Source organism: Mustela lutreola, chromosome 4, assembly GCF_030435805.1.
Source record: "Mustela lutreola isolate mMusLut2 chromosome 4, mMusLut2.pri, whole genome shotgun sequence".
Lineage (NCBI taxonomy): Eukaryota > Metazoa > Chordata > Mammalia > Carnivora > Mustelidae > Mustela > Mustela lutreola.
The window spans coordinates 79687737-79699932 of NC_081293.1; the positions used below are offsets into that span (position 1 = coordinate 79687737).

The 12196-nt window shown below is 44.1% G+C and overlaps 1 protein-coding gene across 2 annotated transcripts in view; it reads left to right on the forward strand.

The window, feature by feature from the left end:
- The window catches only part of ACTN2 (actinin alpha 2), a 65449-nt gene that overhangs the window by 26665 nt on the left and 26588 nt on the right, over positions 1 to 12196 (forward strand). For both annotated transcript variants that reach the window (XM_059170330.1, XM_059170327.1), the window contains exons 3-7: positions 179 to 298; positions 1093 to 1179; positions 6250 to 6337; positions 7865 to 7943; positions 10702 to 10783. In XM_059170330.1, coding sequence (XP_059026313.1) covers positions 179 to 298; positions 1093 to 1179; positions 6250 to 6337; positions 7865 to 7943; positions 10702 to 10783 — 456 coding nt within the window. The remainder of the gene's footprint in view (positions 1 to 178; positions 299 to 1092; positions 1180 to 6249; positions 6338 to 7864; positions 7944 to 10701; positions 10784 to 12196) is intronic.

A 12196-nucleotide genomic window follows, 5' to 3' on the forward strand; every position in this document is an offset into this window, starting at 1 on the left:
TGGTCCATTGGTCTTAAAAGTTTTTTTGGTTTGTGGTTTACAAAAACCAGAGACCCATCAGAAACAGTCACATACCTATTTCCATTTATGGAAGCATGGACTCTGAATTTTGGTGTCTCGATTCCGTGTCAAGGGGTTACTTTCTCTGTGTCTACGCTATTCTTTCTTCATCCGACAGGGGAAAGGCTGCCCAAACCTGACCGAGGAAAAATGCGGTTCCACAAAATTGCTAATGTCAACAAAGCCTTGGATTACATAGCCAGCAAAGGCGTGAAACTGGTGTCCATCGGGGCTGAAGGTAAATGAAGGGTGATAGGAATGACCCGGCTTGCCACATTGACTTCCCAGTGGAAGGTGGGTCGGCCTGCCGCTGGGCCAATTCCTCCTGGCACTTATGGTGCTTGCCTCCTTACGGTGTCAGGCTGTGTGCTAAGGTCTGGGGTACAGAGATGAGAGGAAAAGGTAGCATGAATGGCAGACCAGGCTCTAGGATTATTTGTAAAGAATAGAGTCAAATATAATGCTGTCTTCTTCAGCCTGATTATTGGGATGGGAAAGAGCTTAACCTTCCCCGTGACTCTTATGAAGAACTAATTAGTAGGAGGGAAGTGATCTCTTCTTTCTTGGGGAGATTGGGAGCCCCAGTAAGTTCGGCAGGAACTGAGACGACTTGGCTTCTTATGTTTATTTTACAGCTGAGTACCATGACCTTGCCCCACCTGGGGCGCCCTGAAGGATCAGGGTGAAGATGAGCCCAGGTTCTCTGAAACTGACTACTCAGAACCTTGGCCCCTCTAGTCTTTGGGCTTTGGAAACTCTCAGGTTGTTTTCAGTGATTATGCATTTACAAGATATATGCTTATTATTAACTCAGAATTCATTTAAACCAGAGACATTTGGTTATGAATACTGTATAACTGCAACACATAAAAACATGAACTGGTCTTTCTATTATATATATATATATATAATTTTTTTTTTCCAATAGCTCTAAAGTCAAAACTTATGGGAAACATACAAGCTATAGGAAAAATGTATGCACTGATGATGTCACCTTTATGCGAATTTGTTGTTGTTGTTTCTTTCCTAAAGAAATTGTGGATGGCAACGTGAAGATGACGCTGGGTATGATCTGGACCATCATCCTTCGCTTTGCTATTCAGGATATTTCAGTTGAAGGTAAAAGACGCGGCTGAAAATCTGATTGTGTTAGGATACTCGGAGTCATTCGTAGATTGAATTTCTAAAGTAGAATTTAAATAAGACCTTGTAAAATTGAACAGTCATTTCCATGATTTCATGGAAGATACGGGAGTTGGGTTTTCACAGGTTTTATATTTGTATGGGAAGGACCCCAGCAATACTGTTTCATTCATGGGGGTGGAATCATTTTGGAAAAGATGAGCACATGTTCAGAACAGAAGTCGCTTTTTAAAATGAGCATTTTAGGGGCTTTTAATTGCTTATTATATTCATAGGTTCCCAACTCTAACAGTTCTGTGGACTTGCAGTTGCAAAAAATCAATCAGTTGAAATCTGAGTTCATTCATTCACCCTCCGTCCCTGCTTTTGTTCTCTGTCTCTGTGTCGGTCTCTACAGCTTTCTGTCTTTCTGTTAACAAAATCTCCATTGTCATTGTATCTTTGGGCCTAACAACTGTTCCATCACTATAATAGAACCATCGTCCTTGGCACTGCCACAGAAGATGAAAATCTTTAGTCTTTTTCGCCCACTGTACTCCTAAATATTTTGATGAATTCAGCACTGTTGAAAAGTGTCAAATTGACATTCTTAAAATTAGAACTTTGCCTATTTAGCCCTCAAATCACAAAATGTGTAGCTGCAGAACCTACTTAAAGGTGATCTGGATCGTCCAACCATTGTCAACCTCTTGTACCTTTGTCACCCAACAGGTACCCAGGAACCTGAATGGTGAGGGTGGGGACATTGTTTGTAGTTCTGCCCAGGACAGAGGACCCTCTGATGCGGGTCTTTTTAGGTGATCTTAGTTATTATTCAACCATCAAATGTCAAAAACCAGTGATTTACTTACTGTTGCGCCAGATGGCATGAAGTCTACAGCATTTACCCTTAAGGAATTTCTGACCACTTAGATTACTCCCTTCTGGCATGGAAGCCCCATTTGTGTCATCTAAAAATCCAACTGCGGAGCACCTGGGTGGCTCGGTCAGTGGGCGTCTGCCTTCAGCTCGGTCATGATCCCAGGGATTCAGCCCCACTTTGGGCTCCCTGCTCAGCTGGAAGCCTGCTTCTCACGCTCCTATTCCCCCTGTTGTGTTCCTTCTCTTGCTGTCTCTTTCTCTCTCTCTGGCATATAAATAAATAAAACATATAAAAAAATAAAAATCCAAGTGAGATATAATGATATTAAAATCTCAATAATTCAGGCTCAGAATTTATAAAGTCTGAATTTGAAAACTTTCCTACAATGTGCTTTTTTAAAGATACATTCATTTCTTTCCAGTGAAAATAATAAGATGGTTCTTCTAAGTTCTTGCTTTATTAAAAAAACAGTAATTTATAATAATTTTACCAATTTCATGTACTTCCAAATTTAAATATTTAAACAGCTGAGCTCACCTTAAAAAAATACTATTTTTAAAAAGCTTATTCACATAGTTGCTTTTGCTAGTCTAGCGAATCCTTTTCCCACAAATATTACAGAGGTTATTACAGGGTTTTTTCTGATGGATTACACATATCAAATTAGTGATAGTTTAATTTAGAATTCTATTTCAAATGTAGCTATGAATGGTATCCATTATTCATTTTCCCTAGAGTGATTGTTGATGTGTCCAAAACAAGATGTCACAGTATTTTGTGAAGTTATCACAATAAAAAGATATATTAACCTGCTTTTCAAAAGACTAAGAAGTTAAACATTCAAAAGTAGGAATATGGTTAGCAAAGTCCCTAGATCTCTTCCAAGTAGATGTTCTTCAGGAGGTAGTTGACTGACTTACATTTTTGTTTTCTTTATTGTTTCACTTTTTTGGAGTCATTTATCAACAATCTCACTTAATTTCTGGAGGTCTCTAGAAAGATGATCTTAGTTTGTTTTCATGATGTGTAGCATGTGCAAAAAGTCATTGTTATTATGATTGAATTCTTTGAGGAGCCAGTGTCCTTTGGAAGAATGATGGATTTCTTCCAGGAAATAAAATGAGAGATGAACACACCTGCTAATGAGGGCGGTCCCGTTGTACGTGGATGGGGTTTGCTTGGTGCATCTCTCATGTTTTGTGACGGAATGATAAATGGCAGTACCTGCTTATAATGTGCTTTTCACATCAACGATTCTGCATGTGCCAAAAGGCCATGTTTCAGATTTAAGCTCTCCTTGCTGGGAGTGGGGTATACCGCTGCCAGGGACATAATAGACCTGGCTAGGAAAACCTGACAATGGTGTTGTGGTGGGAGAGAGTCCTTTTTGATTAGGCTAGCCAATGAAATAAGGAGAAAATGTTGACATTCATTGCATAAGAGTGTTCAGACATATTCAGACATAAATTAGGTAAAACTCCATGAAATTAGGCAGATTTAAACTTTATGAGATTCTGTTGATCTGCTTTACCTCTCTTTGCCTTTCTAGCCTAAATTTCACTTAAACTTTCTAAAATACAGTGCATTATTTCCTCCTGATGTACTTTTTCCTTTTTTAAAAAATATTTTATTTATTTGACAGAAAGAGACCTAGTGCGAGGGGGAACACAGCAGGAGGAGTGGAAGGAGGAGAATCAGGCTTCCTGCTGAGCAGGGAGCCATATACAGGGCTTGAACCCAGGGCCCTGGGATCATAACCTGAGCCGAAGGCATATGCTTAATGAATGAGCCACTCCGATGCCCCAGTGTACTTTTTCTTTTTTTCTTTTTTTTTTTTATATATTTTTTAAAGATTTTATTTATTTATTTGACAGAGAGAGATCACAAGTAGATGGAGAGGCAGGCAGAGAGAGAGAGAGAGAAGCAGGCTCCCCGTTGAGCAGAGAGCCCGATGCGGGACTTGATCCCAGGACCCTGAGATCATGACCCGAGCCGAAGGCAGCAACTTAACCCACTGAGCCACCCAGGTGCCCCCCCAGTGTACTTTTTCTTATTAGTAACCTCGGTTGGGACCCAAAGGCAGGCAGTGTGGACTTCCATTTTTCAACATTTTTACCAGTTAATATTTGAATAAAGTCTTAGAACGTTCAGTTGCTTTTCTTAATAAAATTTTCTGGAGAAGAGACATGAATAGGAGTGATTCAAGTGATTCCTTTAGCAAGTGAAATTTTGGGAGTGTGTTTATTTCAGCTGGTTTATGGGTCATGGGAAAGTCTGAACGAGAATGGGCAATTAGGATAAATAATTATAGAACACTTTTTACAGAAAAAAAAAATCAACTTGAAGTCCTTAATAAAATGGAAGGCCAGGGCCCAATGTTAGTTAAGAGTCCACATGTTTATAGGGATTTTCTAAATTGTTAGCACTTAAATACAGGCAGAATCCTAGATTTGGGGAAACAGTTTTGAGGAGATGTTTGGATGCAGGTAATTTTGGGCCCTCCAAGAAGAAGCTGGTGCCAGAAGGGTATTAGACACAGTCTTAGCCGTCTTGAGCTGCGATAACAGAAGACCATAGACCAGGTGGCCTGACCAAAAGACATTTATTTTCTCATGGTTCTAGAGGGTGGAAATCCAAGATCAGGCTGCCAGCATGGTCTGTTTTTGCTAAAGACCTTCATTTTGGCTTGTAAATGGCCACTTTCTTGCTACATCCTTCATGGCAGAGGGAGAGGAAGAGCTCTCTTCTCAGAAGGGCTCTACTCCCATCCTGGGAGCACCACCCTCATGATCTCATCTAAACTTAATTGCCTCCCAAAGGCTCCATCTTTAAATAAGGTCAGGGCTTTAACATAGGAATTTGGGGAGGGGGGTGTGCCTAGGTGGCTCAGTTGGTTAAGCAACTTCCTGTGGGTCAGTTCATGATCCTGGAGTCCTGGGATCAAGTCCTGCATTGGACTCCCTGCTCAGCAGGGAGTCTGCTTCTCCCTCTGAGCCTCCCCGACTCATACTCTTTCTCTCTCATTCCCTCTTTCTCTCTTTCTCTCAAATAAATAAATAAGTAAAATATTTTTCAAAAAAATACATAGGAATTTGAGGGTGGGGGAACACAAACATTCAGTCCAGAACAGACATGCCAGAGATTTTTGGTGGGGGGGGGGGGTTGGGAAATGCCTATGAAGAACCAGAAATGGCCAAGAGAGAGGCGTCCAGGGCACCTGGTCAACACCCGTGCTGGCGAAGGGAAGGGAGGTTTGCCGGGAGAAGGGTCTGATGGGGAGCCCTTCAGCCTTGGCTCTCAGAGGAGCTGCACCCACACAGGAATGGCTGGCTCCAGCGCCTCTCCCTCCATCAGTCCTGGGCAGAGCGGCCTGAGGAGGAAAGGCCGCTGGGGAATGTGAGGTTCAGAACTGGGACCTCAGTGGCCTGCCTTGTGCTACCATGGGGGGCCTGCCATTGTTTTTACTTCATCAGAACTCAAGTGGCCAAACCTGAAACGTACTAATAAAAGACTTTTGGTATTATACAAATCAGCGGGTAAGGGAATAAATCTGAGACACGGTGGTCTCTGTGCATCCCATTGACCCAAGATGATAAAAGAATCAAATGACAGGTTAGTGAAGTCATAGTCTAGTGCATTGTAGTAATTTTTAAGTGAAACTTGAAAATTTTTATTATCAATTTATTTATTTTTTAAAAAGATTTTATTTATTTATTTGACAGACAGAGATCACAAGTAGGCAGACAGGCAGGCAGAGAGAGAGGAGGAAGCAGGCCCCCCACTGAGCAGAAAGCCTGATGCAGGGCTTGATCCCAGGACCCTGAGATCATGATTCGAGCCGAAGGCAGAAGCTTAACCCACTGAGCCACCCAGGTGTGCCCCAGAAACTTGAAAGTTTTTAAACGAAACCTTAAAAACAATTCTTTGCCGGTATCCCCGCTGTCTGATTTTGTGTTTATGATGTCGTAGCTTGTGGTTGCCCCCGTGCTGGCCTTTTCAAGTCCCTTTGGTGTCCTCAGCAGTCTGTCCCCGGGAGCAGGGTCCCAGCAGAGATCACAAGAAGAGATGATGCATTTGGTAGTCTCCAACCCCCGCCCCGGGAGGTCTCTTATCAAGCCTGGGAGTTGGGTGCCTTAAGTACTGAGTATTTACAGGTGGACACTGTTTCTTGGCTGTCATTACAGAAACCTCTGCCAAAGAAGGTCTGCTGCTTTGGTGTCAAAGGAAAACCGCTCCTTATAGAAACGTGAACATTCAGAACTTCCACACCAGGTGAGCAAGGAAGGCACTGGGCTTCTTAGATTCTCCTGAAGTCCTGGGAGGGCCGTGGTTATGTCTGCTAGTATCTTCCAGCTCCTGTCTGAGGCACGTTTTACGTCTGCCGTGGACCCAAGGCTGTAGCATCTCTGATACTTAAGATCCCTCTGGGGAACCCATCCAGTGGCTTTGAGGGGCTGGTAAAACAGCATGGTACTGCTCAGCCCCCGAATGGGCCTTTGCTATTTGGGGGCTGTGGGCATGCATCTCACCGTGACCTTCACCTGCTGCTGTCAGGAGGCGGCAGGGGAGGTGGCAGGCGTGGCTTCTCAGCAGGGACACCGAGGCAGAGTCTGCGTGTCATCCTGCCGTACTGTCCATACCCCAGCGCCTCTCTCTGTGCTGCAGAGAAAGTCACTTCTTCGGCCAAGTTTGTACGCTGGGGATCGAGAGGAGGAGGAAACTTGTATTTGTAAAATGACAGGAACGTGCATGAATGGCATCTAAATTTAATCCCAGAGCATGGGTTTATCACTTGCCTCAGTGTTCCTCCTCACGCACATCTTCTGAGAGTAGAAGGGCTGTATTTTCACCCTCGGTTTCATGGGTTACTCAGGAATAGGAATAGGTCCTCAGCCACCGTGGATTATCAGGGAAACGAAGGGCAAGCAGGAGCCGCAAGGGAAAATGGGGGAGGTTCTCCTGGTGGACAAATACCATAGAGTATCTACCAAGTGTCAGGCACTGAGCCAGGCCTTCAGTGTGCAAAGGTGGGAAAGAGGACTTCTCTGTCCCTACAGCACGCTGTCTTGAGGACAAGAGGAGCCCCAAAGGAGAAGGCAGGTGTGGAAGTCCGCTTGCCACTCATTGACCTTCTCGCCTTTCCTCCTTTGCCCAAGACTGGGTCAAGCACTTCAACTCTGTAGCCCTCTGAAGTTTCTTTCTTCCCCTGACCTTTTGGGGAGCAGAACTCCCACTCCCAGCCCTCAGTGAACTTCTAGTCGCCTCTGGCAAGCTCAAAATCGGGGGTTGTCTAGAGAACAGTTTGCGTGAGCGTCTCTGGGGAGACAGACCAGGAGTGCGGGTTCCTCCTTGCTGAGTCCCTCGGGTGCTACCGTGTCTTTGCCTTTTTGAAAACATGTGAAGGACTTTATGAAGACAGAGGAGTCCCTGGGAGCTCATAGTGACTTTCAGGTGTACTAAGGATCTTGAGGGGGATGTATGTCCTGGACATTTAAGGGTAGATGTCCTTGTGTGTGGTTTCTGGGCAGACCCTTCAGGAGGGTCCTTGTGGGAGATGGGGAGGAGGGATGGGGACAGGAGGGTGCTGACCAGGGAGGAGGGCAGGGTGAGAAGAGGGTGTCGCTGGTTCTCCCATGCCAGAGCCGGGACTGGGCCAGCAGATAGGGAGGAGTCTCAGGGCGAGGGTTGGTGTGACAGAAGGACAGGAGGGACCACTTGGAGGATTACGTCTGTCCAAGACGTAAGCTGCTGCTTTCTCTGCATTAACATGTGTTCCTGTTCTTCCTGACCATGGTGCAGCTGGAAGGATGGCCTTGGACTCTGTGCGCTCATCCACAGACATCGGCCTGACCTCATTGACTACTCAAAGCTTAACAAGGTCATTCTGGGGGCCTGGCATGCCACATCCTCTCTGTCCCTCAGCATGTCACCCTGAAAGTGAGCACGTCAGCACTGAACTCACACAAACACGCAGCTTACCGCCAGCTGAGTCTCCCAGCTCGCCTGGCACGTGGTGCAGACGGGAAAGGCAGCCAGGAAAATACTTTAATTACTAATACTAAATAGGTTGGGACAAGACCCAAAGCCAAGTCACCCTTTTGGCCCAAATTAAGATACATTTGTCGATTTGGCTTGAATTACCCTGAAGGTTTTTATTTATGCTTCTTAGCGATTTTACATTCCCAGATTGTAAATATGAAAAGGGAAGATATATGGGCTTTTTCTGGCGGAGGGGAAAGAAAAGTTCAAGTACTCGAAGCCTTCTTTTTAAATTCTCTTTACCCTTTTCTGAAGGATTTAAATGCAGACATCTTTACTCAGAACTGATTAACTTACTTCTCACATGAGGGACATTTTACCATTATCTTGCGATTGAGAGAATATATTAGTTGTAGTTTTAGAAAAGAGCGTTTGAGCCTGATGGCCCAGTCTGAAGAGCATGTGACTTTTGATCTTGGGGTTGTGAGTTCAAGCCCCAGAGAGGCAGGCAGAGAGAGAGAGGGAAGCAGGCTCCCTGCTGAGCAGAGAGCCCGATGCGGGACTTGATCCCAGGACCCTGAGATCATGACCTGAGTTGAAGGCAGAGACTCGCCCACTGAGCCACCCGGGCTCCCTTAAAAACATTTTTTTTTTTTTTTAAAGAAAAGGGGTTTTGTTATTGATTTTGGTTTTGGTCTCTTTAGAAAATTTAGTGCTACATTTGAATTTTCTCTTTAAGCTTAAGCTTTAGTGTACTTAAGTTTCAAATATTCTCAGAACTCTTCAGAAACGTAGTTTAAAAATGTAATCTGTGATGAAAGAAAGAAGTCCATGCCCCTCCTAAACCTTGTGGCAGACAGTCTGTGCTCTCAGGATTTAGGACTAAAGGCACTGCCTGCCCAGAAAACATTGCCGCATGTGGTGGTTAGGGCCCTGGTCCTTCTGGTTGCTGGTGTGCACAGGGGGCTGCTCCCTTGAGTGGCTGTGTCATGGTGTGGAATCCGTCCCTGCATGCCGCCCTCCCCTGTGTGCCATGCATGGTCATTGCAAGAAGTCCCTTTGGCTCCCTTTTCCGTTGTTATTACTTGCTCCTTGCCTGTCTGCTGGCCGGCTTCCGGTGACTGCCGGGGAGCTCGTGGAGAATTGACTTGTAGGGAAAGGTGAATCCCACAGTTCCGGAACACAAGGTTGCCAGAGATCCTCAACTTTTCAAAGCCCATATTCTCTTATTCTGGACTTACTTTAAAACGCTTCAAACACGAAGATGGTGTCTGTTTTCTCAGTGAGTCTCTGTCTCATTTGCAAAATGAAGGGATTGTTCTAGATTGAACTAGTTTTGTTAGCACGTTAGAATGATCGATTTTTATTACCTATGGTCAACAGACTTGTGGTAATTGGCTGTCAAAGATGAGCGAGAAATGATTGTAATGAGCACTAGCAGTTAATATTTACATAGCTCTCGATTAGGCTGTGTTATAAATAAATATATTGTTATATATGTATGTATGTACTCATGTGCATATGACATATGTGTATATCACACATATTAAATATGTATATTAGTACATGTTCTAATGTGTATGTTATATATACATATTATTTTGTGTATGTTACATATACATGCATATTCCTTCTGTCTTCGCTGTGCACAGTGAAATATAACGTACTGATGAAGTACGTACCGTTATCATCCCACCTTTACGGACGAACGAAGTATGGAGTTCAGCAATCTGCCCAAGGTCACATGGCCAGTAGCTGAGCCAAGAAAATATTTCACTGCCACATTTTATCTCTCTCAGTATAAATGAGATAGTGTTCACAAAGTGTCAGAATCAATCTATTTTTAAGGCTGAAATTTTTCTTATACATTTAAAACAAAAGGGAAGATTTTACTCAGCAATTTGGCTTTGTAAACACATGCATAAACTATGCAGGTATGGCTCGCATTACGATAGGTCTTCTTTTAGGGGTTCCTGGGTGGCTCAGAGGGTAAGCCCCTGCCTTCAGCTCAGGTCATGATCTTAGGGTCCTGGGATCGAGCCCCACATTGGGTTCTCTCCTCAGCAGGGAGCCTGCTTCCTCCTCTCCATCTGCCTGCCTCTCTGCCTACTTGTGATCTCTCTTTCTCTGTTAGATAAATAAATAAAATCTTTTAAAAAAAGAAAAAAGAAGGGGCGCCTGGGTGGCTCAGTGGGTTAGGCCACTGCCTTCGGCTCAGGTCATGATCTCAGGGTCCTGGGATCGAGTCCCACGTCGGGCTCTCTGCTCAGCGGGGAGCCTGCTTCCTCCTCTCTCTCTCTCTCTCTCTCTGCCTGCCTCTCTGCCTACTTGTGATCTCTCTGTCAAATAAATAAATAAAATCTTAAAAAAAAAAAAAGTTTTAACGATATAGGGCTTCTTTTGTTGGAATGATTATGTGCTTTGTTAAAACATTTTGTGAGTTGAAGTGTGCATGCACTGTGTGGGGTTCATATCATTTTTGGTATTTCTCTAAATATTTGACATGATTGGAAAAAGATAAGAAGGGAAATTGCTTACACTGTAATGGTTATGTGCATGGAAAGGTCTCCTCCTAGAAATGAGGTGTGTCAAACACATTACTCATAACTCCTATTCGAAAGATACTTTCAAACACTGGTTGTGCGTTTTTCATGCAGGATGACCCAATAGGAAATATCAACCTGGCCATGGAAATTGCAGAGAAGCACCTGGATATTCCTAAAATGCTGGATGCTGAAGGTGAGAGGAAAGTTGTGTTTTATTGACTTGCAGAAAGTCTGTGGCCTAGTCGTGCCATGGCTGTGAGTAGGGATTTATAAGACTTCATAGCCAGATTACATCTGACGTACTTAGGAATCTGAAGACATTTCTGTCATTGGCCACAGGAGTGTGAAGAGCATTTCATTTGTAGCATGTTCATGAATTCTTTTTAAAAATCCTGCTCAAGGGGCACCTGGGTGGCTCAGTAGATTAAAACCTCTGCCTTTGGCTCAGGTCATGATCCCAGGGTCCTGGGATCGAGTCCCACATCGGGCTCTCTGCTCAGCAGGAAGCCTGCTTCCCCCCCTCTCTCTCTACCTGCCTCTCTGCCTACTTGTGATCTCTGTCTGTCAAATAAATAAATAAAATCTTTAAAAAAAAAAAATCCTGCTCAAAACCCTGCCAGCAAAACTATAGTAGGAGAATTCGGTAAAAAAGTTCAGTTTTGGCAAAGAAACGGAATACTTGGGTTTGTGATCTGCAAACAAAAACTATTTTTATTTTTGTAACAACACACTGTTATTTTTCTTACCACATGGAGACGAGCTTAGCAAATAAATCTTCTTGGGAAGTGCTCAGGACTCCACAAGGGAAAACATCCTTCCTTCCAACCAGAAGGTAGAGAATCGAAACAGAGAATACGGAGCGTTCAGCCGTCCGCATACCTCTCAAACTTCCATGTTTCATTTTAGGTCTGAATTAAATTTAGTTTAGTTAGATCTGCGGGAACATCTAAGCATTTTGCTGCTGGGCAACCCTCATGCTGGGGACTGGTTTCAAATAACTTGTGTGCCCTCAGTATGAGACAGACTCGTGTGGGTCGCTCTGTGGCACACCGCTGTAGAAAGCACAGATAGTGGAGACCATCCGTTCATTTCGCTTGTTCGTGAGTCACTTACCACTCAGCAGACATAGACTGAGTGCCTGCCGCGGGCGAGACCCTTGGCTAGGTACCTTGGGAGGGAATGAGGTGTACCAGGCAGGGTCCTGCCGTCAAGGAACTTAGGTTACTGCATTTGTGGTTAATACTATGATTCCCTCACGGTCCATTTCTTCCCCTAATTGGGATTACTGGGGAAAAGCAAAGAACTTGATTATCGCCCATTGTCAGTCTTCTGTTCCTCCTTATTGCTGGTGATTGTATTATAAATTATCATAAACTCATTGGCTTGAAGACACAGGAATTTATTCACGTATGATTCTGGAGGCTGTAAGTCTGAAACCAAGCTGTTGGCAGGGCCATGCTTCATTCAGAGCCCGTAGAGGAGGTTCCTTCCTTGTCTCTTCCAGCTTCAGAAAGCCCCATGTGTTCCTTGGCTTTGGGTGGCCTTGCTCTCCCCCTCTCTGTCTCTACATCTCTTTCTTTTTTTCTTGTAAGGACATCAGTGATGT